Genomic DNA, 27,340 nt, shown 5'->3' with positions numbered 1-27,340 from the left:
ATCTCCAATAAGTGACAACACTAATGTGCTGGAAGGGGAGAGCTCCTTTTTATGTCCAGAGGCAGAATACTGCCTGCAAGCAAAATAAATACTGTCAGAGAGGAAAGCCAATGGTTCCTCCCTCTGTCAGTATACTATTTAACTATAAGCACTCATTAGAGTGCTTATGGTTATTTGCATGGGCACAGGGCTTTCCAGGACATTATTGTTGGCAACAATGTGTGTAGCAGTCATCTATTGCTTTACTCTATGATGGGTCAGTAAAAAATAAATAAATAAGGATCTGATCATTTATTTCAGAGTCCAGCATAAAAGTGATTGATTTACAATTGAGGTGTATAGAGATTATTATAAAAGGTGAATTAAAGGAAATATATGCTCTGCATCTGGAATCAGCTGTGAAAGTTAAAACAACAATAAAACTGGTCCGCTGCTTGATAATCTATGTCAGGTAATAAGACAGGCGAGCATTTCAAAGATTTCCAACCAAGAGTCCCAAAGTTTAATGCAGAAGTCAGTCAAGGATCTCTGTGATGTTGCTGTCTAAATTTATTCAGGGATCTCTGTGACATTGCTGTCTTCCTTATCACACCAGCAGAAAGGAAATGTCCCACAGCACGGCTGTAACCAGGGTCTCCAGAGGTTATTGAAGAAGGATAACTGCGCGGGCACCTCACTGACTGTTTTCTGATGTTCTGCCACTGCCATCTTTATTCTGTTCAGTACAGTCTTATATGGGTCTACATGGGGGTCAAGAGGGCTAGATTCTGAAGGATCAGCTGATAATTCAAATAACAATGGAGGGTCATGGTGAAGAACACGGTCTCCTTCACAAGCACAAGCCCTCATATCATAACAACCCACTGCACCTTCTGGGAAAAAGACTGGAGTCACATAGTGAGCTTTCCAAATAGCGCCACCTAGGAGAACAAAATTCACAGACATAAATGTACAGTATATAGTAATATACCCCCAAAACCCATTCCGATTTTTTTTCTTACTGTATAAATAGTTTTGAAAATCCTATTCATATTTATTGTTCTGTATTTTGGGGCTGATTTCAACACTAAAAATCTAAACCAAATCAGCCACATCTGATCATGGGCTAAATTAATCTGTCACTAGGACAGACAAACAGGTGCTATACGTGTTATTCATAGACAGTCCTGTTACAGTGTATGATCTCAGCTTGCTTACTTGCCTGTTCCCTTGTGCCATCTTTGCATTTCCTGTGTTTGACTGAGTGCTGCCCGCCCTGAGTTGTTTGTTGCTGACTAAGCATGTACATTGACAGCCCACGACCCTTGGTACTTTGTATTGGCTCATTGGGCCAGCTGCCACGCGCACCAGGATCAATTTTAGAGGTAAGCAAGATGATAGCCCCTTTCAGCCTGCGGTGGAACTTCAGAGCTGGTCTGTAAAGTCACAGGCCGTTCAGCCAATGACTGGCCAAGGCGGTTCTGTACTGGTCAGTGATTGGCTGAGCAGCCTGTCATTTCAGAGACCGGCTCTGAAATTGCATTGGTTGCTGCGGTTAGTGTGGAAAAGACAGGAAGATACCGCTTGGAGAGGTAATGAACTTTATTATTTTCTTTGCAGACTTGTCAGCCACTGGCCGCGCACCACTATTACATGGATCAATGTGCGCCCTTCAGGACATAAAGACACGATCGACCAATGATAACGGTCATCGGCTGATTGTTGTCTTTATTACACGGAGCAATGATCTTTATCACTCCGTGTAATAGGGGTCTTAAAAGATGAAAACCAAGGTGCCTCTTAGACAATGCTTTCAGGAGTGGTCCAAATCCATAATAGATAGGTGGCACACTAAGTAACCACCCATTGCCCATAACAACAGGCACACAGTAACATACATTGTGGATGATTTACATTGAGACCACATATCCACCAGTTTTTCTCTGTGGGTTGAAAATAGAGACTACACTGTGTTAAAGCGGTACTCTGGCGAAGCTTACTTTGAACAGAGCTCAGCCGGTGGAAGTCTGACATCACAACGCTATTGCGTTCCAGGACTGCCCTTCTGTGCCGTAATGCCAGCTGCAGGTGCAGCCGCCATCGGAGCGAGGTAGGAGCGCACCATGCACAAGCCCGTCGTCCTGCCGCGTCTAATGCGCATGTGCTAGAATGCACTGTTCTGATGAAGGGAGACTATAAAACTTAAACCTTGTGCTTTTACAATAAAATGCCACTAATTTTCTAATATTTTCTAATATTTTTAGTTTTGGATACTTTTGGGACAGCATATATATGCATATAGCCCAAGGGGCTTATAGGTGAGTGCAATTATCCACTCTTCCTTCCCTGGTTCTGCCACAGTAAGACACGAGGCGCCGGAGCCCTTTTTTTTTTTTTTCTTTGCTTCACTTTTAAAGGGGTAGTGCGGAGGTAAACAATTATTCACACAATAACACACATTACAAAGTTATACAACTTTGTAATGTATGTTATGTCTCTGAATGGCCTCCTTCCCCATGTCCCACCACCCCCACCCGTGTACCCGGAAGTGTGGTGCGCTATACATACCTGTCACGTGCCGACTCGTCTCCGATCTTCAGTCAGCGATGTCGTCTTCGGCCGAATCCCTCCATCCGACCTGAGTGCCGGCCGCCCTCTGCCGCGTCATCGTCTGCTCAGTCGCAAATGGCTGAGCATAACTGTGCTCAGCCAATCACGGCTGAGCAGCCGATGACGCGGCCGCGTCATCAGCTGCTCAGCCGCGATTGGCTGAGCCAAACTGTGCTCAGCCAATAGCGGCTGAGCATCTGATGACGCTGAAGAGAGCGGCCGGCACTCAGGAAGCTCGGAGGGATTCGGCCCGGCCGTCCGAAGACGACATCGCTGACTGAAGATCGGAGACGAGTCGGCACGTGACAGGTATGTATAGCGCACCACACTTCCGGGTACACGGGTGGGGGTGGTGGGACACGGGGAAGGGGGCCATTCACAGACATAACATACATTACAAAGTTGTATAACTTTGTAATGTGTGTTATTCTGTGAATAATTGTTTACCGACGCACTACCCCTTTAAGTCCTAATATGGACACTGTACTTGTGAGAGTATGACAAAGAAACTGTCTGAAGAAGTGGGTGGCACAGCCTGAAGCAAGAGATGCCTTCAGCATCAGCCATCATGGCACAGAATGGCGGAGCTGGAAAGCAGCTGTGACATCACACTTCCAGGGGCTGCGCTCCATTCAAAGTAAGCTTCGCCGGGTACCTCTTTAAGAACAATAAAGCAATAACAGGGATTTTAATACGTTTTATGGTAAATTTGAAACAAACTTACTCTCTTTTTGATGCCAGCGGACTGCGTGTAGAAGGAAGCCACAGTAATGGAAAAGAAACTCATGTTCTGAGTGAGCTGTTTTCTTTGTGAGTAAAGGCATTAGGTTTCTTCCATCAATTATTCTAATGTTCCACAAAAAAAAAAAAAATCTGTAGGTTTTTGCTTTCATTTAAACTTGACAAAAATTCTAAGCTTCAAATCCCCACTCATACAGCCATACTGTTAAATAACATTTTTTTTCTGCCTACAGCCACCACTAGGGGGAGCTCATTGCATATTGATTTAAAACAATTAACCAGTCTTCAGTAAGCTTCTAATCTCTTTCAGTTGTGGCTCCAGGCAGCCTGAATGTTATCATATGACTGTATAGATGTGTCAAGGAATCTGGAGCTTCGGTGGTTCCCGGAATGTCCTGCTTGGCCAATCAGTGGGCTGCCCCGCCACAGCACACTGATTGGCTGAGCGGGACGTGAAGACGTCGGGATCCCCGAACCAAGCCAGAGCGGGGAGCGGGTGATGCGTACGCTTCGGCGGCGGGTGGTTAACCGGATGGGCTGCTGACAATCCATCCTGCTGCAAGTTTCTCTGCCCATAGAGTGTACAGGGCAGGGATCCTCAGTGGATGTCACTGCGAATTCGCTGCGAGAAAATCTGTTGGAGATACTCCCAGTGTGTTTGTACCCTTAGAGATATTTAATAACAAACTGAAATAGGACCTTTAAGGCCGTATTACATGGCAAAACATTACACTCAAGCTATTACTCTCACAGACAGCGAGAGGGAGGGGCCACGGGGAGCTATGGGAGGGGCTGACTGGACAATCCTCAGATCATTCAGGTTGCCTATTGAAGTCAGCGGGGGGGTGCTGTCTTAGCTCCTAATACATGGAGAGATGCGCACCAGGCCCTCACGGCACTGATTGTGATTTTTGAACATGTGCAACATGTGTTGGCTGATCATGGTCTTTTAACATGCGCTATTTCACTAAGCGATTAGCTGGAATGGCCGATAATTGCCCATGTATGGCCAATAACTGATGTAAAAGATCTTTTTGCACTGTAGTGAAAAATTGTATAGCAGATGCCTCCGACAAGAGTACAAATGGTGTAATCAACCATTGTCTCCCAATGATTAAAAAAAAGAAGAAGAATTTAAATAAAATAATAAACCATATCCATTTCTTGGGGATACTGCTGTATGGAATAGTGCAATCTGTTCTGCTATTCCATACAGCCATGTCAGTTTAATTTTCAATTTACCACTCAATCTATAGGTAATTGGGGGTCTGGGGATATGTTAACCATACATGCCAGGAGCTTTTCCAGAGCATTCTTCACGCTTATGGGAAGGAAATAGGAAATTTCTAGTGAAGACTTTTTGCAATTATGCTTTATATTTCAATCTACATGAATTGAGACAACAGAGAAAAATTGGTTGTGAAAATTGATATGCTTAAAATGGTGACATGCTGGGTTATGCTATCACTGAGGAGTGACTCGGGGTTACTCCCTGCAGCTTAGCATTAATATTTTTGCGTAGCACTGAGGATATTATGACAGCTTAGCAGTGATAAGGTTAGGAACACAGGTGGGGAAAAAAAAGCCTGGTAGTACAAACCTGTCTTTGGGCGAGTCACCACCACCCAAGTGGACCAAGGTTGGATAGATATCCATTAGACTTGTGGGTTCATCAATTACCACATTAGAAGGAATCACTCCAGGCCACCGGAATATCCCTGGCACTCGAATACCACCTTCCCAGCCAGCCATACCTTTTCCACCTAGGAATTTTACATCATACGTACATATTGTAAATGTCCTTCGAACAGCCCCTTTAAAGTAATACATTTATGGCCATTTTCCTGTTGACAGGGACATGTGAAAACTAAACCCAATCTTTGGTGGGTCAGGCATGCTCAGTTTAACTGCAATTTCCAGGAAATACTGGCAGTTGGTCTTCACTGAGCCTATAAACAAGGTGGATTATGGGAAGGTGTGTTCACTGTAGCATGGTGACAGCTTGATCAAAGTTTAAAGAGGAATCCAGTAAGTGATTAGATCCTTGGGGATAGAAAGAAGTACAGTGATGTAATCTACTTTAGTAAAAAACAGAACCTGTCCTATAGATATATGTATGTGGTGGACATCTGATTTTGCCAACATTGCTTCAAGCCTTTCAAATATATTTAAACCCTACAATGACATGACTATTTTAGTTTTAACCCTTTAAGGACGGGGCTCATTTTCATTTTTGTGTTTTCGTTTTTTCCTCCTTGTGTTTAAAAGGCCATAGCACTTGCATTTTTCCACCTAGAGACCCACATGAGCGCTTATTTTTTGCGTCACTAATTGTACTTTGCAATGACAAGCTGAATTATTGCATTAAGTACACTGCGAAACCCGAAAAAAATTCAAAGTGTGGTGAAATTGAAAAAAAAAACAAAAAAAACGCATTTCTTTTATTTGGGGGGTATGTGTTTTTATGCCATTTGCCCTGGGGTAAAACTGACTTGTTATGCATGTTCCTCAAGTCATAACGATTAAAACGATATATAACATGTATAACTTATATTGTATCTGATGGCCTGTAAAAATTTTTAAACCATTGTTAACAAATATACGTTCCTTAAAATCGCTCCATTCCCAGGCTTATAGCGCTTTTATCCTTTGGTCTATGGGGCTGTGTCAGGTGTCATTTTTTGCGCCATGATGTTTACTTTCTATCGGTACCTTGATTGCGCATATACAACTTTTTGATCGCTTTTTATTAAATTTTTTCTGGATTTGATGCGACCAAAAATGCTCAAACATGTTTATTTATTTATTTATTTGTTTACTTTTATTTAAAACCTGGGAAAAGGGGGGTGATTCAAACTTTTATTAGGGGAGGGGGCTTTTTACTATTAACAACACTTTTTTTTTTTTTTACACATACAGTATACTAGAAGCCCCCCTAGGGGACTTCTAGTATATCCACTTTGATCTCTCATTGAGATCTTTGCTGTATAGATATACAGCAAAGATCAATGAGATCGGCACTAGTTTGCTTCCCGCTGCTGCAGCCGGAAACAAACGAGTGCCGAGCCGAGGACGGTGCCATCTTGGATGAGTCCCCGTCCGGCATCAGACAGGGAGACGTTGTCCCGGAGGAGCGATCTCCCCCACTAGACCCCAGGGAAAGGTTGCCTCCGGTAATCGGAGGCAGCTGTCAACTTTGACAGCTCCCTCCGATTAGCTAATTAGCGGGCATGGAGATCAGACTGTGCCCGCTAATAGCGGCAGTCCCGGGCTACACGCGACACCCGGGACTGTGGCGCTTCAAAGCGGGGTTGCCCTGCGGACCCGCTTTGAAGTGCTATTGAGGACATATGACATACGGGTACGTCATATGTCCTTAAGAGGTTAAAAGGAGAAGTCCAGCAAATTATAAAAATCCGCCGAAATTGATCAGAAGTACTAACTTACCTCTCCCTGTGCCCATAGTTAGCGGAGGGCTGGGACCGGGCACAGGCCACAGCCGCCAGGCTCCGGGATCTCCAGAGCCGACACATCATGACTTGGCTGATGGACTGGCCGCTCAGCCAGTCAGTAACTGGGGCGGAACTCCACTACAGTCACTGATTGGCTGAGCAGCTTGTTCATTAGCCTGGACAGGCCTCCCCAGGGCTGGGAGAAGGAGTTTTGGTGCCCTAGTCAGAGTGGGCAAATGTGTCTTGTGTGCTCCCCGAGTAGCATAAAGACCCCTGTGTGCTGCCCTCAGTAGTATAAAAAACCACTGTGAGCTTCCCAAGTAGTATATAGTCCTTGTGTGCTGCCCCCAGTAGTATGAAGACCCCATTGTGCTGCCCCAGTAGTATATAGACCCCACTTGTATGTAGACCCCCGTGTGCTTTCCATTTTATATAGACCTCCTGTGTGCTGCCCCAGTAGTACAGATCCCTGTGTGCTGCCCCAGTAGTATACAGACCCCCTGTGTGCTGCTCCCAGTATTATATAGACCCCCTGCGTGCTGCCTGCAGTTGTATATAGACCCCTGTGTGCTCCCCCAGTTATATAAACCCCCTGTGTGCCCCCCAGTTTTATATAGACCCCCCTGTGTGCTCACCCAGTTTTATATAGACCCCCTGTGTGCTCCCCCAGTTGTATGTATACCCCCAGTTGTATATATATGCCCTGTCTGCTCCCCCTCCCAAATAGCTGGCACTTGGCATCCTCTAAAACAAACAAAAACAAACAGTTGTACTCACCTGGGTCCGCACATCTCCTCTTCTCTGCACCCTTGTGGTTACAGGCAGTGCTTTGCCTGTAGTCATAAGAGGTCGCTCTCCCCAGTGTCACTCGAGCACCCGTGCCACAAGGAAAGAGCAGCCTCTTGTGACCACAGGCAAAGCACTGCCTGCAGCCATAAATGTGGCTGTCAGGGAGGGAGCCAATGGCTCCCGCTCTGTCAGTGCTGCTGCATGTTACCGTGAGCACTCGTCACAAGCGCTCAAAGTTACAGTACAGATTGTGCCCCCTGTCACTTGGCGCTCTAGGCCATTGCCTACCCCTGCCTACCATTTGTCCCGGCCCTGGGCCTCCCCCCGAGTTGTGATGCCATCACAATTTAGGGGAAAATGCCTTCCAGCGTGGGTCCTTAAGCCAGTCCTGCATGGGGAGAGGTAAGTACTTGTAATCAATTTCCCCCTTGCCGGCTGACAGATTTTATAATCCGCCAAACTTCTCCTTTAAAGAAAGAAAACATTTTGTATTGTATTTCAGTTTAGTTAGCAGCTTTTATATGATAATACTATTTTGCTTACATTATATCATGCTCTGAACTCTTTTCTCACCTCGGTAAATTCCATTCCAACCTCCAGCTTGGAGTTTTCCTTCTTTAGTCTCTATATGTCCACCATGGTCAGAGGCAAAATAGATCATTGTGTTGTTCTCTAATCCTGCATTATCAATAGCGTTTACTACTGAACCTGAAAAAAAAAAATACTGTATGCTCTGATATGCAAAACACTGCTACAAGGTGATCTCTGCAGAATAGGAAATGTCCGCTAATTTTTAGGCCTAAAGGCCAGAGTAAAAACTGCAAGATATTACAAATATTTATTATATGGAAAATCACCAAAACACTCACATATATGTTAATATACCTAAAATATAATTAACATAAAACAGCAGGTCATTAACTGATGACAGAATCCCTTTAAATGGCTCTAAGAAACATAAAGAAATCACATACTACAGATGAAATCTGTAAGTGGTACAGATTAGCATAGTATATGCTACATCCAGTCCATTTCTACAATGTGATTAGTGGGGATCTCAGCATCTGGACTTCTACTAATTAAAACTCTCTAGGACATATCAGAAGTTTTTTTTTTTTAAACTTACTATGCACCAAAATTTGGGTAAAATTTTGCATATAGACTTTTTCACTAGGCCATATCCCATTTCATCTAAGCCATACTTCCTTATAGCAAAGCATATATGTGAATTTTTGCACAAATTAGGACACAATTCTGGTGCATCTGAAATAGTAAATTTGCCCCGTTGTATCAATGACTTACCAATCATAAAGTCCATTTCTTCAACACTATCCCCATAAATCCCATGCTTACTTTTTCCAGTAAATGCTTTTGTGGTTATCATTGGAATGTGAACGTGGAGAAAGGAAACAATGAGCAGGAAAGGAACATTCTTATTTCTTAAAATAAACAGAGAATGACATAAGTTAACCCCTTAAGGAGTAAGGCAATTTTCAGTTTTGCACTTTTGTTTTTTCCTCCTCGTGTTTAAAAGGCCATAGCGCTTGCATTGTGACACCAATTGTACTTTGCAATGACAGAGTTAGGCTATTTTAACATTAGGTAAAAGTGAAAAGGCTTCCACTTTTTCTTTTTAAAAAGTCATATTAACCCCTTAACGACATCGGGCGTAAACTTACGCCCTCCGCCCTGGTACTTGGCGCATCAGGGCGTAAATTTACGCCCGATGTTTCCCCGATCGCTGCGTATTCGCGATCGGGGAAGATGGCCTGCTATAAATCATAGCAGGCCATCTTAGCTTCTCGGCACGGGGGGTGGTTAACACCCCCCGTGCTTACGATCGCCGCTATAGGCTGATCAATTCAGATCAGCCAATAGCGGCGATCAGAACCTTTCCGGGTCATCGGTGACCCGATGACCCGGAAAAAAATGGCGGTCGGTGCTGTCCGAGGACGGCACCGACCGCCATTACTGTAAAAAGTAATGGTGATCGCCGTGCCACCGGCGATCGGGCCGGTGGCACGGCGATCAGAGTCCCATAAAATAAAAAATACCTGCCCTGGACCCCTCAGCTAGGTAGCCGAGGGGTCCAGAGCAGGTATTTGTACATTACTCACCTGTCCCGGGCTCCTGATCGGCGTCTTCCGGGTTTGCGGCGTCCTCGTGTTCGTTCGGGTCTTCGGCTTCCTCCGTGACGTCACGTTCGGCTTCTCTCGGCTATTTTCGGCTCCAGTTTCGGCTTTTTCCGTATTTTGCGCTCTGCTGCCCTCTAGCGGCTGATATGTGTAATACACTTATCAGCAGCTACAGGGACGTTCAGAATGTAAAAAAGTTTTTTTTTTCCCCAAATTTTTTTTTTCTATTTTCCGCACCCTATCGCCGCTGAGTGTTGATCAGCATCGCACGAAAGTGTGCTGCTAATCAGCAACTCCTCCTTTTTGGCGTAGGTGTTTTTTTTTATACTTACTGTAATAAAAAACACGTAAAAAAACACTACATTACACCACACTACATTGAATAAAGTTTGACACTACACCACTACATACCCCATATACCAATCCCCGTATAAAGATGACCCCCAGGGTGTTTTCGGCGTCAGAGGAATACGTTATTGCCTCCGACACCGAAACAGCCAGTGAGGATGAATGGGGGGGATCCTTCTTTCCTCCATTCATCCTCATCGTCCTCATCATCCAGTGACGTGTCTGGTGGTAGCGTAGCGTACGCTGCCCCCCAGACACGTCTTTTCTGCCAGTACCGTCCCAATAAGAGATGACGGTATGGTGTGAAATTCTACAAACTCTGTGAGCGTACCTCAGGGTACACTTACAGATTTAGAGTATGTGCACACTGCGGAATGGCGAAGGATAACCCTTCGTGCATTCCGCAGCTGGCACCCGCCGGCGGACTGATGCGGGCGCATGTCTCTAACCATGTCATAGACTTCATTCTATGCACGGGCGGATTCCGTCGTCCATACAAAGAATGAATACGTTGGACGGAGAGCGGAATCCACCTGTGCATAGAATGGAGTCTATGACACGTGTGGAGACGTGCGCCTGCATCACTCCGCCGGCGGGTGCCAACTGCGGAATGCACGAAGGGTTATCTGTCGCGATTCCGCAGTGTGCATGTACCCTTAGAGTGTATGAAGGAAGGGACACCCGAATGCAGCCCCCAGATGCCCCCTCCCCCCCCATCCTCGGAACAAGTGGGAAGATCGTCCGGGAACTGATCTTCCCACTGCTGGATAAAGGTCACCACCTGTACGGGTATAACTTTTATACCAGCACCCCCTCTTCCGGTCCCTCGCTGCCCGAGCTACTGTAGCTTGCGGCACGATACGAAAATATCAGAAGCAGTAATAGAGCCCTAATATTTAGCAGCCATGGAGCGGACCCTGCGCTTCTGGATATGAGGGACCCCGTATCGCACCAGGAGAACATTTTCCAGGTGACGTCCCCCACACTGGAGAAAGGGAGACCCCAGAAGAAGTGCAGAGTGTGGCGTAACAGGGGGATCAGAAAGGACGCCATTTTCCAGTGTGACACCTGTCCTGATCCCCCCGGCCTCTGCATACAGGATCGCTTCAAGGCGTACTACACGTCATTGGGGTTCTACATTATCTAAATTCTGTCCCTTATTCCTATTTCAGGGGTCACGTTGGTCCAGGGATTATTCTGATCCCCAATATGGAGTCGGGAAGGAATTTTCCCCTGTGATGAGGCTACTGTCGTCTGCCTCACGAGGGGTTTTTGCCTTCCTCTGGATCAACACAGGTTGAGTTTGATGGACACCTGTCATTTTCAACCTTATAAACTAATAATTGGCCTAATACCCCAAATAAATTAGAATTGTCCCTTTTTCCCAGCTAAGTAGGTATGGCCGCCATTCCCATTAGAGGATGCCATGATGCAATTACAAAGCCTCTGTGCGGCCAGGACAGTAGAAACCCCCCACAAGTGACCCCATTCTGGAAACTACACCCGATAAGGAATCTAACAAGGGGGGCAGCGGGGATATGGCCCCCTGGTGACGGCCACATTTGGGACGTGAAAATGAAAAAAATGGTATTTTTTATTTTATCGGCACATGTTCTACGTAAGTGCCCGTCACCAGTGGGGTCCATATGCTCACTGCACCCCTTGTTAGATTCCTTATGGGGTGTAGTTTCCAGAATGGGGTCACTTGTCAGGGGTTTCTACTGACCTGGCAGCACAGGAGCTTTGTAATTGCGACATGGCCTCCATCCTCCATTCCAGCCTCTAAATGGCACTCTGTCCCTTTGGTGGCTTGCCCTGTGCCCATATGGCAAATTATGCCCACATGTGGGGTATTTTCGTACTCAGGGTAAACTACCCTACACGTTTTGTGTTCATTTTATTTTTAACCTCTTGTGGAAATGGAAAAAATCAAGGCTAGACCAACATTTAGTGTAATTTTTGTAAAATTTTTACTCTAAATCATTAATCTTGTCATGATTTTTTCATTTTCACAAGGGGCTAAAAGATAAAAAAAAACACTAAATGTGTAGAGCAATTTCCCCTGAGTACGGAAATACCCCACATGTGGACATAAAGCACCGTGCGGGCTCAGGGTAAGCCTCCGAAGGGAAGGAGCGCCATTTGGTTTTTGAAGGCTGGATTTGGATGGAATGGATTTCGAGAGGCCATGTTGCATTCAAAAGGCCTCTGTGTTGCCAAGACAGTTGAAACCCCCCACAAGTGACCCCAATATGAAAACTACACCCCTCAAGGAATGTAACAAGGGGTGTAGTGAGCATATGGACCCCACTGGTGATGGGCACAAATGTGGAACAATGTGGCATGAAAATGAAATATTACATTTTTTACACTATAATGTTGGTTTAGCCTTGAATTTATCATTTTCACAAGGGGTTAAAAGAGGGGAAAAAAACAAAATGTGTAGAGCAATTTCCCCCGAGTCCGAAAATACCCCACATGTGGACATAAAGCGCCATGTGGGCGCAGGGCAAGCCTCCGAAGGGAAGGAGCGCCATTTGGATTTTGGAGGTTGGATTTGGCTAGAATGGATGATGAACGCCATGTCGCATTTACAGAGCCCTCGTGCTGCCAAAACACTGGAAACCCCCCACAAGTGACCCCATTCTGGAAACTGCATCCCTCAGGGAATCTAACAAGGGGTGCAGTGAGGATATGGACCCCTTGATGACGGGCACATTTGTGCCATGAAAGTGAAAAAATGAAATTTTTTACTTTTACGTCACAGTGTTCCACATTTGTGCCCGTCACCAGTGGGGTCCATATGCTCACTGCCCCCCTTGATAGATTCCATGAGGGGTGTAGTTTCCAGAATGGGGTCACTTGTGGGGGCTTTCCAGTGTCTTGGCAGCACGAGGGCTCTGTAAATGCGACATGGCCCTTGAAATCCGATCCAGTGAAATCCAGCTTCCAAAAGCCAATTGGCGCTCCTTCCCTTTGGAGGCTCGTCCTGCGCCCGCTTGGCACTTTATGTCCACATGTGGGGTATTTCTGTACTCGGGAGAAACTGCGCTACACATTTTGTGTCTTTTTTTTCCTCTTATCCCTTTAAGAAAATGAAAAATTGAAGGCTAGAACAACGTTTTAGTGTAAAAAATAAATTTTTCTTTTTTCACGCCATATTGTTCGGAAAATCTGTGAAGCACCTGTGGGGTCCAAATGCTCATCGCACCCCTTGTTACATTCCTTGAGGGGTGTAGTTTTCTAAATGGTGTCCCTTTAGGGGTGTTTTTTAGGTTTTGGCACCCCAGAGCCTCTGCCAACCTGAAGTGGTACAGTCAGAAATGACCAAATATAACGGAGGCATTGAAATTCACTAGGCGCTCCCTTATATCTGAGGCTTGTGGTTGCGTCAAATAGCGCAATAGGGCCACATATGGGGTATTTCTATAAACTGCAGAAACGGGGCAATCAATATTGGGGTGCATTTCTCTGGTTATAGGTTTATAATTATGAAAAATATTGGATTACAATAAAATCTCTGAACAAAAAATTAAAATTTTCAAATTTTTTACACACTTAGCTTTTATTTCTGTGACTCCGCTAAAGGGTTAAAACACTTTCTGGATATGCTTTTGCAGAGTTTGGGGGTGCAGTTTCTGAAATGGGGTGCTTTGTGGGGCTTTCTAACATACAGGCCCCTCAAATACACTTGGGGGCTGGGTTCACACTATGTATATTTGAGGCTGTATTTGGTCCTCATGTCAGGTCCTCATAGCAACCAAAACCAGGAGTGGATTGAAAACACAGAAAGGATCTGTTCACACAATGTTGAAATTGAGTGGATGGCCGCCATATAACAGTAAATAACGGCCATTATTTCAATACCACAGCCGTTGTTTTAAAATAACAGCAAATATTTGCCATTAAATGACGGCCATCCACTCAATTACAACATTATGTGAACAGAGCCTTTCTGTGTTTTCAATCCACTCCTGGTTTTGGTTGCTATACAGCCTCACAAATACAGCCTCAAATATACATAGTGTGAACCCAGCCTAAACCTGAACAGGTCCCTAAAAATATCTGATTTTGAAATTTTACTGAAAATTTGGAAATTTGCTGCTAATGTTTTAAGCTTCCTATCGTCTAAAAAAAAATGAAAGATCGTTTAATAAATGCCGCCAACATAAAGTAGACATGTTGGTAATGCTATTTAATATATAATTTATGTGGTTTATCCACTTTCTGTATACGCAAAAAAGTTTCAAAGTTGGAAAAATGCAGTTTTTCACATTTTTTCACATTATTTGGGTTTTTTTCATAAAGATTCGTTATGAGTATCGACTCCAATTTACCAGAAATGTAAAGTACAATATGTCACGAGAAAACAATCTCAGAATCAGCCGGATAGGTAAAAGCATCCCGAAGTTATTAATGAATAAAGTGACACAGGTCATATTCATAAAATTTGTCTCTGTCATTAAGGCCATTTCAGGCTCTGTCCTTAAGGGGTTAAATATCGGACGTTATCTGCGCGGGTGTCAAAATATTGATCATGTCAATTATTTTGCAAAAAACGGATGTTATTTTTTAATTGTTCACACACAGTTTTTCTTTTTTCACCGTCCTTTCACCATCTTTACTATTAAATTCAATGGTCTTTTCAATTATTTGTGCGGTAAAATTGGAAATTTTTTCCATTTTGGGGGGTTTTGTGTTTACCCTGTTTGATGCATGGTAAAACTGACATGTTATCTATGTTCCTCAAGTCAATACAATTACAACTATAACAAAAATCTTTTTCTTTTTTGTTCTATGGGGCTATATATAAGGTGTAATTTTTTTGTGCACCATGATCTGTACTTTCTTTTGGCAGCTTTCTTGCATATATATGACCTTTTGATTACTTTTTATTACAATTTTTCTGGATTGGATGTGACCAAAAATCAGCAATTTTGCACTTTGGCGGGTTTTTGAGCTTATGCAGCTAGTTACCACAGGTATTAGCCCGAGCAGCCTATCGACGCACCCAGCTAATAAGCCATTTAACTCCTTAAAGGGAACCTGTCACCCCCCGTGCCGGGGTGACAGGCTCCCGACCCCCCGTTAGAGACCCCTATACTTACCTCATCCCACCGGGTCCCGCTTCTGGATTCGGTCGGGTCCCAGAGATCTCAGCCGCTGCAGCCCGGCGCGCGCGCTGAGAGATGAGTCCAACGCTCATAGAGAATGACGGAGCGCTGGACTCTCCCGTCATTCTCTATGGGTGTTGGACTCATCTCTCAGCGCGCGCGCCGGGCTGCAGCGGCTGAGATCTCCGGGACCCGACCGAATCCAGAAGCGGGACCCGGCGGGATGAGGTAAGTATAGGGGTCTCTAACGGGGGGTCGGGAGCCTGTCACCCCGGTACTGGGGGTGACAGGTTCCCTTTAATGACCAAGCCAAAACTTCATCTTTATTTTTTCATTGTAGCATTCTAAGTGCTGTAACTTTTTTTTACATTTTTTTCAGAGACATAAGGGGTTGATTTCTGTTGGGCACACTTTACTTTTTAAGGTGATATGTTGATACCTTTTTACGTGGGGATGAATGATGAAAAAAATGTTTTGTGTTTTCAATATACGTCCCCCAATATACGTTCCCTAAGACTGTCCCTACACCTGCACTGAGCTACCTCTACCTTTCTTACCTACTCTCCACCTCTATCATCTGCACCTGCTTTAGTTTGTGTCGCTATTTTTGTGTTGCTTCATCTAAACCTACACTTGGGCTACCTCTTTCTCAAGCACAGTCTCCAGGGGTGGGTTCTATCACTACTCCTGGCCATCGTGATAAGTGCCCAAGTGAACCTGTGGTGACCGCCCTGCTGGTTAGCAGGAACGGACTGCCGGTCACAGGTTAAATGGAACACTGTTACGCCTCTCCTGTGGTTGTTGGCCAAGACATAGTCTTGCCCGTTGGTGTTATGTCATGACGCCAGTGCCGGTTTGGCAAACAGGTCTTGTGGCACCCCTGCTTTTAGTTTACTGGGCTGGCTACACTTTTTTCCCCTGTGAAAAGTAACCTACCTGGTTGTTTCGGGGTCTCTTGGGCAATTATCATGGTGGTCCGGAGTGGAGTATTGACTCACCTGGACTATTGGCATTGCCACTCACAGAAAGAGGAGATAACCCAAGGAAGTGTGTAGGTGTTTAGTGAAGAACCACAGAGTTGCGTTAGAATAAATATAATCTTGTTTACTGTGAACATAATTAGTGCAGGAAACAGGTAATACAGCTTTGCCTTGGTATGGCTAGATCTGTATTGAGAGTGGAGCTGAAGATACAGCTGTGCCGGCTGGGTTGCGTGAAGAGAGGTAGAAAGCTCAGAAGATTAGAGAAGAGGATGTTGAGAGAGTCCCAACCCAATGTATTACTGTGCCCTGCCGGAACTTCAGAGGTGAAATAAGTAGAATACTTGAAAGTAGAGAGAATACTTGTGCCTGTGTTTTGACATTTTGGTCTTTGCACCACCTATTGCCCACCAGTGTCGGATGACCCGTCTTAGAGGGTGACACAAGCCCCAGACCTTGTTACCTGGGATAAGCAGAGTGGTCAGAGCTTTCTGATGACACCTGCGCTGCGAGATAGAGTGCCTAGGCTTCTAGCAACTTTGCTCTATCTGGCTCAGTTTCTTTACTTTGTGTGGATACTGTCCTGCACTGTGTTCCTCTGGTCCACGACGTGGGTTGAGATGATCCCTGATTTGTTTTCTCTATTGGTAGCTTAACACTGCATAGTGTCTAGTAACGTTGCTTGAAGAGAAACTGTAGGGAGCGTCCTATCTCTACAGAGTCTAAGGCAAAAGACCTTCACACTTCCTCTACCTATGTGACTTCCTTCCTACAGTATGTGGAAACTGTGCTGTGAGTGGGTGAAGAGTGTGTGCAAAGAAGTAAAGAAAAAGATGATAGGACAGAAAAGAAAAGAACTCTCATTGACGTAGAGATCCATGTGATATATAAAAAAACAATAACCCTTTCGTTCCTACAGCTGTGCAATATCTGTATATATACACTAGTAACAACAACATCTAGTGGTGAAACTCGGTACTGCTTCATCACCACTTCTACTGAAAAGTACAGGCTTTTATGAGGGGGGTAACCAATAGCAAAACCCATGGTGGGACACCAAAACCCAAGTCCATCTTGCTGCACCACCACCTCACAGCACCCCAGGCCATGGCACAACCTCTATTCTTTACACTTCCATTCTGCCTCTACTGTTACTACTGTACCTGTGGCTGACCAGTATGCCCCCTTATTGCACCTATATTGCTGCTCTCTATAACACATTGTGGCAAAAAGCTGTAATATGCTTATGCTTATCAATCACATGAAAAAAATAGTCAGGACAAAGGAAATGCCGTGTTTTCTATGATAATTAAAAAAATTAAAAAAGAATAAAAATGGCAAACTTGATTTGTATCACATCTACTGTTGATTTAGATTTTAAAAGTTGTAATGACAATGACACTTTAACCTAAATGTTCATACATCTCAAATATTTTACTGTATAATAAAAGTTAGTCCAACATACCTGTCAATGAACTGTTGCGCCTCCCTCACTATCAGTGATGCAGTTCTTTCCACCTTCATTGGTTGCTCAATAATTTCATAATTTCTCATAATTATGCAGTTCCAGTGTTGTAAAAATCCATATTTCAAGTACCAGGTGATAAAAAATAATACTGTAAACAGTGCACTGTAGAGGATGAGATTCCTGCTGATGGTGAGCATGTTACTGTATCTAACAATCACCAACGTCATCACCGCAAAAGCCATAAGTTGGGTAAGAAGTTTAAGTTTTGCTTCTAGTTGAGCTAGCTCCCGTATCCCTCCAGGCTTACAATCATGGAAGAGAGAAAAAGGTGTACCATAGAAATAATCAAAGCCGTGCTTAAGAGGATGATGACAATGATCATTAGAAGACTCACAATTTGCACCAAGATGCCATTTGCCTAAGGAAAGATGGAGTTAAAATATAGAACTCAGTTCAGTGGCAAGAACCAGTCTTGTTTTAAAGTCTTACGTAGGATATCCTGGTTAGTAGCAACTATAGCCTATCCAATGTATAGGTAATACCTACTACCTCAATGTTGGTTTGATTACTGGATCCCCCACTAAGGCTAAATTCACACATACCGTATCCGCAGGGGATTTCACATGAAATCTGCTGCGGATACCAAACCGTCATTTTCAATGAGATAACATACCCTCGCTGCGAGTATGTGAATGCTGGCTACCTTAAACGACCCCCTCCCCCCCCCGGCTTGGAGCATACTTTACCTGATGCACTCTCCGGCTGCATCTGGGGCTCCCAGCGCCCGGACGTCCCGCCCAGCCAATCAGTGACTGCGGCAGGGCCGTGCACTGATTGGCTGAGGGGGACCTACAGGGACCGGGAGTCTCAGATGCAGCCGGAGCGTGGATCAGGTAAAGTATGCTCTCGGCGGTGGCGGATTAAGGGGGCCGGCATTTACGTACTCGCAGCTTGAAGACAAGTATGTAATTCCATTGAAAATGACAATTTGGTATCCGCAGCGGCTTTTACTGAAAACTGACAGTGTGTACAGTATGTGTGAATCTAGCCTAATGACCAGAATGGGATACCCAGGTTCTTTATTATGCAAAAAAAAAAAAGAGGTCCGCGGAGCTTCAGTCACCAGTCTCAAAACACAGGAACTGTCAGATATCCCTCCTGGGAAGGAAAACCATTGCTCAGGGCCGTTTCTAGGACCGGAGTTTCTACGACCGGCGCTTGACCCCCCCCCCCCCGGACTCATTACATAAACAGTGCCTCCCGCACCGCATCAACAGAATGCCACCAGCTAGGCCCCCTTTTCAATCTCCTCCCTCTCTCCCTGAGGCCGGCTCCACAGACTTGTGAGTGACATCAGTGACGTAATCAGGCTCTTCATTGGACAGCCGGACGGCCACAGAGGCCACGCTTCTGCGGCACCTCTCTCCTGCTTCTCCTGCCTCACGTCACCTGGCAGTTCAAGCTTAGATGGAGGGTGAGTATGAGTATTGTAACCGGGGGGGGGGGAGATGGCGGCCGCCGGGTAGTGTGTTTGGGCGGATCGCGGCCGAGGTGGGCATTGTGAGTGTGTGTGTGTGTGTGTGTGTGGGGGGGGTGAATCACAGCTAGAGCGGGAATTCTTAGTGTGTCTGTTGAAATGGCGGGGTGGTGTGTGTAGGGGGAGTCAGGTACTTTCCCAGTATCCTGAATGTCAGTATAATGGAGGTCACACAGCTTTCCCAGTATCCTGAATGTCAGTATAATGGAGGTCACACAACTTTCCCAGTATCCTGAATGTCAGTATAATGGAGGTCACCCAGCTCTCCCAGTATCCTGAATGTCAGTATAATGGAGGTCACACAGCTTTCCCAGCATCCTGTATGTCAGTGTAATGAAGGTCAACCAGCTCTCCCAGCATCCTGTATGTCAGCGTAATGGAGGTCACACAGCTTTCCAGAATCCTGTATGTCAGTGTAATGGAGGTCACACAGCTTTCCAGAATCCTGTATGTCAGTGTAATGGAGGTCACACAGCTTTCCCAGTATGCTGAATGTCAGTATGATGGAGGTCACCCAGCTCTCCCAGTATGCTGAATGTCAGTATGATGGAGGTCACCCAACTCTCCCAGCATCCTGTATGTCAGTGTAGTGGAGGTCACTCAGCTCTCCCATTATCCTATATGTCAGTGTAATGGAGGTCACACAGCTCTCTCAGCATTTTGTATGTCAGTACAATGGAGGTCACACAGCTCTCCCAGCATCCTCTATGTCAGTGTAATGGAGATCACACAGCTTTCCCAGCATCCTCTATGTCAGTGTAATGGAGGTCACACAGCTTTCCCAGCATCATGTATGTCAGTACAATGGAGGTCACACAGCTTTCCCAGCATCCTGTATGTCAGTGTAATGGAGGTCACACAGCTTTCCCAGCATCCTGTATGTCAGTGTAATGGAAGTCACACAGCTTTCCCAGCATTCAGTATGTCAGTGTATAATGGAGGTCACACAGCTTTCCCAGCATCCTGTATGTCAGTGTAATGGAGGTTACACAGCTTCCAGCTGACGTTACTGCACCAAGCAGCAGAATTACTACCATCTGGGACCTTATAGGTGGGGAAAGGGAGGGAAGTTGCTGGAAGTGCGGAGCCTGAGATGTTTGTCTGGCAGGTTCTGAGATGTATTGTAGCTGGAAGAAATCAGCATGGAGGCCGGATGGAGAGTAAAACGGAAAGTGATGCCTCAGATCAAAGAAGACGTCACCTGTGAGTCACTGAATTACGTTTTTCTATTTAGTTGAACATTATCTGGTAGGGGTGCAACACTGCTCTATGCCGCAATACACACACTGCTTCTTCTTAGTAATCTGAATCTTGGTAAAAGCCCCCTTTCCTTCCCCAGGGCTGAACTGAGTGAGGGGGGTGGGGTGGCCATGGGCGCTTTTATCAAGATTCGCCCTGTGGCCAAAATGACCTAGAAAGACCTGCCATTGCTAAGGGGAGATCACCAAACCGCCCTAATACACAGCACCCTGAGCTCAGTGATTGTTGTATTTTCCATGTTCCTAATTACCTCCAAGCCATAAGGCACTCGCTAAGAGAAGTTTATGAGTATACAACTTTTTATTCCATTTAAGGTCTCTAGCACTAATAGAAAAGAACACAAATAAGGGAAAAATAATAAGAATATGGGGGGAGATTTATCAAACATGGTGTAAAGTGAAACTGGCTCAGTTGCCCCTAGCAACCAATCAGATTCCACCTTTCATTCCTTACAGACTCTTTGGAAAATGAAAGGTGGAATCTGATTGGTTGCTAGGGGCAACTGAGCCAGTTTCACTTTACACCATGTTTGATAAATCTCCCCCATTGACTGTATGGAAAGGTAGGACAGTCTAAAACATTACCTATAAATCCAGTAGAATAGCCTTGTTTCTGCAGAATTGAGGCAAATGTAGTTTCATTAGGAGGAAGTCCACCAGGTGCACCAAGCCACTGTAGCACACGATTTTTACCTGAATCCATACCTAATATAACAACTCTCATTATAACCCATTTTATATCTCATACAGAAAATAGCACTTAATTGTAGAGAGTACACAACTCCTATAGAAAAGTCTAGCATGACACATATAAGGGGTAACAGTTATTTATTGAAAGGGCAAAGATTGAACACTGACAAGCCTCTGTCAGATGCAGTACAACTTACACCCTTAGGCGATGTTTACACTACATAAGTACCATAGTGGTTACAACCACTGTGGATCATGGCCATGATTAGTACGGAACTTACGTAGTGCTGCACCTGAGGGAATCCTGGCCGGAGTGTAAACACATAGCATACACTCCGGACGGGATTCCTACTGGCGCCGCAAGAAACTGACATGTCAGTTTTCTGCGGTCGCTATTCCCTGAATCTGTCAGTTCACACAATGGAGTATGCGGCTCTGGCGGGGAATTCGGATGCAGCCGCGCACAGATGCACCCACATCTCATTTCAGCGGCAGTAAAGATCATTCGGCCAGTACTACAGTACAGTCCAGGATGATGTTCTCTGACACCGGCCATTCCGTGACCCAGCCGGGTTATGGAAAGGCTGGTGTCATGCAAAGTGGGAACATACTGTAGCCTTACATTGTAGCACATTTAATTCAGGAATACATGTCTTATACTACAAATTCAAAGATTATTGTGAAATTATAATAAAAAAAAAATCACAACTATTTGGTGAAATCTTTTGTTTTTCAAGGCTGGTCATACCACACTACTCACTACTGAGTTATGTCAGCCAAGAGGAATGATAATGTAAAACAAATCTATATTATCAAGAAGACAAAAAAAGATCATGCTGAAAAACTAAGGTGACTAATCCTGATGACAAGGGACTGTAGAACTCCTCTATACACCATAAATGCAGCTTCTCTAACTCCCACTGTTAGCTGTTAGTGTCTGGCTTTATAATAAAGGGTCTCCCCCTTTATGATGTCCATATAAGAATCTTGCATGCAAAAGCGTCCTTTTGCATGCACTTACTAGTCATTGCTCCCACTAGCTAGAAACCTACTCCACACTGATGAGGGGCAAAAACCCCGAAACAGCTGTGTGTGGCTGGATACCTTGCTTAGGTGGTTTCCTTAATTGGAGACATTCTTTGGCTTGGTTGTTCCTTCCCGGAGGAAGGTCTGGCTAGTTCACTGACGTCAAGACATGTGATGGTGTAACTGCAGTGTTCTTTTGCATATTTGATTTCCCAGGGGGCAATGTTCTAGAATACACTGACGTTGAGACACGTGATGGTGTCTCTGCAGTGTTTTGGTTGATCTTCCTGAGGTCAACCAGCGTCATAAAGGAATCTTATGAAGACACATAAAGAGGACATCTTTAAGACTTTCTTGGAAGTGGTCTGGAAAAGTGTCCTGGTCTTTTGCTGTCAATGAATAATATTAATAACAATAATAATAATATTAATAATAATAGTAATAATAATAATAATAATAATTTACTCACCAGATCTAATAGGATACCTTCCTGTCATAAAAGCAGCCCTGCTTGGCGTACACATTGGTGCTGCTGCGATGTGCTGGGTTAATTTAATTCCATTAATTGCAAGTCTGTCAATATTAGGCGTTCTTTAATAGAAAAAAATGTGTATTTTTTTTATATTTTACTTTTACATATTTATGACGCATTCATGTAAAAAATTTCACCAACAAAAACCCTTTATATGTAAAAGGAAAACTATCTAAGTTCTGTTCTTTTTTTTTTCCTTTTTTTTTTTCGCAATACATTGCATTAACCCTTTGAGGACCAAGCCCAAAATGACCCAGTGGACCGCGCCAATTTTCATTTTGCGTTTTCGTTTTTTCCTCCTTCCCTTCTAAGAGCTCTAGCACTTTCAGTTTTCTATCTAAAGGACCATGTAAGTTTTTTTTTTTTTTTACAGGAATAGTTGTACTTTGTAATGGCGTCTTTCATTCTACCATAATATGTATGATGGAAGCCCAAAAATATTATTTATGAAAATATAAATGGGTGAAATCGTGAAAAAGAATGCAATATGGTAAGGTTTGGGGGGTTCCTGTGTCTACATAATGCACTATATGGTAAAAACGACATGAAACTATTACTCTATAGGTCAGTCCGAACACAACCACATACAGGTTACACAGATTCTCTAATGTTATATATATATTTTTTTTATAAAATCCTTTTTCTTGCAATTAGTTATTAATAAAATGGGCCTATTGTTACTCTTATAATGGTTTTATTTTTCACCTATGGGGCTGTATGTGGTGTCATTTTTTCCGCCATGATCTCTAGTTTTTATTAATATCATATTAGTGTAGATCGGACGTTTTGATCACTTTTTATAATTTTTTTATATATAATGTAACAAAAAATCGGTAATCTTGGCAGGTTTTTCACTTTTTTTCGTTTACGCCTTTTCGCCGTTAGTGATGACAATTATTATATTTTAATAGATTGGACAATTACGCACGCTATGGTATTAAAGTTGTTATTTTTTTATATTTTTTATTTATATAACGGGATGATTTTAATCTGTATTGGGGGAGGGGCTTTGGGGTATTTTTAAAAACATTTTTTTATTTTTTTTTTACACACTTTTTAAGTCCCTTGGGGGACTTTTACATGAAATCATTAGATTGCCATAGGCATAATGTTGATCGGTGTAATAGACGCTCTGCTCATTGAGCCTGCCTGTGGCTTGGAGAGCCAAGTCCTTGCCATGGAGAGCCAAATCCTCCGTATATGGGAAATAAAGATGGTTGGGTCTAAGGGTGCGTGCACACTACGGAATTGCCGCGTATAACCCACGGCGTATTCCGTCGCTCGTCCCCGCACGCGGCGGCGCGCTTTTCCGCCGGTGCCATAGACACTGTTCTGTGCACGGGCGGATTACGCGTTCCGTCGAAAGAATTGACATGTCAATTCTTTCGACGGAACGCGTAATCCGCCCGTGCACAGAACAGTGTCTATGGCACCGGCGGAAATGCGCGCCGCTGCGTGCGGCGACGAGCGACGGAATACGCCGCGGGTTATACGCGGCAATTCCGTAGTGTGCACGCACCCTAACAGGGAGAAAAGCTGTGTGGTGCTGAGCTGCATCTGAGACCAGAGCGAGCCCACTAGGGAGATATGAGACTGGTCAGCAGACTCCTCACTCACCAGATGAGAACCATATAAGCATACCATCTTTCTTTACCATCACAATTCACAACAGAAGTGCTCAGATCACTTTAAACATAGAATTTACCTTATCGTGGAGTTTCCATAGCATCCAATATCTCCAATGCCAAAGTCATCAGCAATCATTAAGACAAAGTTAGGTTTGGGGTTTGATGTCATTACAAACCTATAACCAGCTAAATGCAGGATAACCAGAATAATCCTAAAAACAGAAAAAGTTACAAAGTAGAATTCATGATAGTACATACCATGTCCAATAGACCATGCCCAGACAATATTTGCAATTGGACTGGTACACTACTACAAGGAAAGTGGAATAGACGTAATTTCCTGTCTTATCTTTCTCTCTCACAGGATCTGCGAACATCATATCATGAATTTTTTTCATAAAGAAAAAATCCCTTCCTATATTAAAAGTTTAAATCACCACCCTATTTCTATTTTTAAAAAATATATCTAAAAAACATATTTGCTATCGTTACATGTGAAATCTCCCGAACTATTAAATAATCTCATTCTTGATCGTTGATTTTTGGTCACACCACATCCTGAAAAAATTTAATAAAAAGTATTCAAAAACTCACATTTACGCAGGCAAGCGAGGTAAAGATCATGGCGCAAAACATGACGCCTCAAATAGCCCCATAGACCAAACAAGAAAAGCGTTATAAGGTTTATAATAGAGCAATTTTAAACATTTTTTTAATTTAAATTTTTTAAAAGCAGTGAAAAAAAAAGTTGCTTATTCTTGTAATTGTACTGTTTTGAAGAACAAGTATATATATATATATGTATATATATATATATATACAAGTATATACGAATATGCAGCATCTAAGCTTGTAGACGGTGTCGAGAACAACATAGAGTAAGGGGGTGACAGTATCACTTTATTTGTGTCATTTCAAAGTACAATTGGTGACACAAAAAAGACCCCATTTGGGGGTCTAAAGGTGAAAAACTGCTATGGCCTTTTAAAAACAAGAAAAAAATTAAAGTCCAAAAACTAAAGTTGGCTCGCTCCTTGTTGGACTGCTATTTTTATTTCAACACTACTGTATGACACGCTGAGGTCTTCTAGAACTTGGGTACAGTCCTAAAGGAACTCCGAGCATCATACCCGACTTTTGCCTGCAACTGTGGCAACTTTGACGGCTAAACAATTCAGCAGGGTAAGGTTGGAATTGCACTACGTTTTTTCATCCTTTTTTTGCAAAAAAAAACGGATGTAAAAACAGATGCATTTCTGTGCATCCGTTTTGATCCATTTTTCCATTGACTTTCATTATAGAAAAAAAAAAAGGATCCAAACACATCAGTTTTTTTTTTAATTAATACAAAAACATGGTCGAACTGAATTTTTATGTATGGTAAAGTGACTCTGTAACCACAATCTGACCCACCCAAACCACTTGTACCTTCAGATAGCTACCAAGATCTGCCCTGTGGTCTGTTTACCAGGCGATGCAGTTATTGTCCTAAAAAACAACTTTTAAACCTGCAGCCCTGTGCCAAACGGACGTGGCCTAGATTGTGTATGCATTAGGCTGGCACAACCCCTCTGTCCCTCCTCCCCACCCTCCTCATCCTTAGGAATGCTCCAGGCAGATTGTTTCCTCTTTCACACCTGTGTCAGCCCGACACATGGGCTGGATCGTTAAGGCACCTGTGCAATGTTCAGTCAGGAGAAAATTTTCTAGGGGCATTCCTAATGATAAGGAGGTTGGGGAGGAGGGATGGAGAGGTTGTGCCAGCCTAATGCATACACAATCGAGGCCACGGCCGTTTGACACAGGGCTGCAAGTTTAAAAGTTGTTTTTTAGGACAATAACTGCATCACCTGCTGAACGGACCCCAGGACAGATATTGGATTAAAAGCAGCTACAAGTGGTTTGGGGAGGACAGATTGGGGGTACAGTCGCTTTAAAAAATGGATGCATTTTGATCCCCCCTTTTTTTATATAACGGAAGTCAATGGAAAAACGGTTTAAGAGGGATACACACACATGCATCCATTTTTCCATCCAGCTTTTGCTAAAACAAATGAAAAAATTGATAGTAAAAATGTAATGGGAACCTAGCCTAAGCAGTACATAATGGTATGTGACAGCACTATAAGAACAAACAATACATACAAGTGGTAGAAAGCTATGCAGGTTTCCTTTATTAACAATAACAATATATCAAGCTGGTCAGTACAAGGGTAGCTTGGCGGAATTCAACACTTGTAGCATAACCAGTATGAAATCTCTCTATAGATTATCATGGTGGATTAGTTTACATACTGTACATCTACCGCTTGCTGCTATATCTGGACTAATTGCAATTATTATAACCTTATAAAATACCGCTGAGTGATACTTACCAGTGGTGACTTCTTGTAAATTCCATTTCTTATCCTGAAGGGAAGGACAATGTAATAATGAATATGATAATGTAGATACAGGTCCCTTTGACCGTTATATCTAACCCGGCTTTGGTCAAATTCCAGTTTAAGTTGGGTCAGTGAAGATTTAGTTAATTATTAAGAATTTTAATGTGACAATTAAAGAATGGGAGATAAAAGCTGGTCGCAGCAGAAATGTAAAAAAGATGTAAAAGTCCACATAGTGTGAACACAGATTAAAAGCCCCAAGGTAATATACCAATCCTGAAATTCGTGTATAGCCGCCTCAGCCCAGGGGTGGCCGCAGGCAGCAATAATCTTCTTCCTGTAACTATATAGCTATATAGGGGATTCAGAGCTCTGTATGAGAAAATAGGCTTCTATCCCTTATATAACTACACAGCTCAGACAGAACATTAAACCACTGACAAGTGAAGTGAATAACAATGATTATCTTCAGTAGTGCAGCTATAAGGGTCATGAAGGTGGCAATTGCAACCCATACTCTAAGCCAGAGAAACACCCTCACTACACTACAGCTCCCTCCTGCTCCGCACCCTAACATTGAGTGGCTCACAGCTCAGGCTTGCTTCGGGGGCTGCCGGAATCCTGTAGTCCTTCTCAGCCAATCAGTGGCTGTGGCGGGGCAGCGCACT

The 27,340-nt window shown here is 43.7% G+C and overlaps 1 protein-coding gene across 1 annotated transcript; it reads right to left on the bottom strand.

Annotated features, from left to right (window-relative positions):
* Window positions 1-276: 276 nt before the first annotated feature.
* LOC138767634 (arylsulfatase H-like) lies at window positions 277-26,971 on the bottom strand. The gene is made up of 10 exons (XM_069945276.1): window positions 26,664-26,971; window positions 24,366-24,500; window positions 22,598-22,719; window positions 20,998-21,117; window positions 17,614-18,034; window positions 8,874-9,010; window positions 8,145-8,279; window positions 4,931-5,093; window positions 3,314-3,435; window positions 277-920 (listed from the first exon to the last, which is right to left on the bottom strand). Exons 1-10 carry the CDS (start codon window positions 26,687-26,689, stop codon window positions 550-552), a joined length of 1,752 nt encoding a protein of 583 aa, XP_069801377.1. The 5' UTR covers window positions 26,690-26,971; the 3' UTR covers window positions 277-549.
* Window positions 26,972-27,340: the final 369 nt, after the last annotated feature.

Source organism: Dendropsophus ebraccatus, chromosome 11, assembly GCF_027789765.1.
Source record: "Dendropsophus ebraccatus isolate aDenEbr1 chromosome 11, aDenEbr1.pat, whole genome shotgun sequence".
NCBI classification, from domain to species: Eukaryota; Metazoa; Chordata; class Amphibia; order Anura; family Hylidae; genus Dendropsophus; species Dendropsophus ebraccatus.
Note: the sequence above shows the minus strand (reverse complement) of the source record. Positions and strands in the feature narration are given on the sequence as shown.

Coding starts and splice junctions, on each gene's coding strand:
- LOC138767634 (XM_069945276.1), bottom strand. CDS start 26,689: ATGGAATTTACAAGAAGTCACCACTG. Junction 24,501..26,663: donor TTTACAAGAAGTCACCACTG/GTAAGTATCACT, acceptor TTCTGTTTTTAG/GATTATTCTGGTTATCCTGC. Junction 5,094..8,144: donor TTGGAATGGAATTTACCGAG/GTGAGAAAAGAG, acceptor TAAAATTCCTAG/GTGGAAAAGGTATGGCTGGC.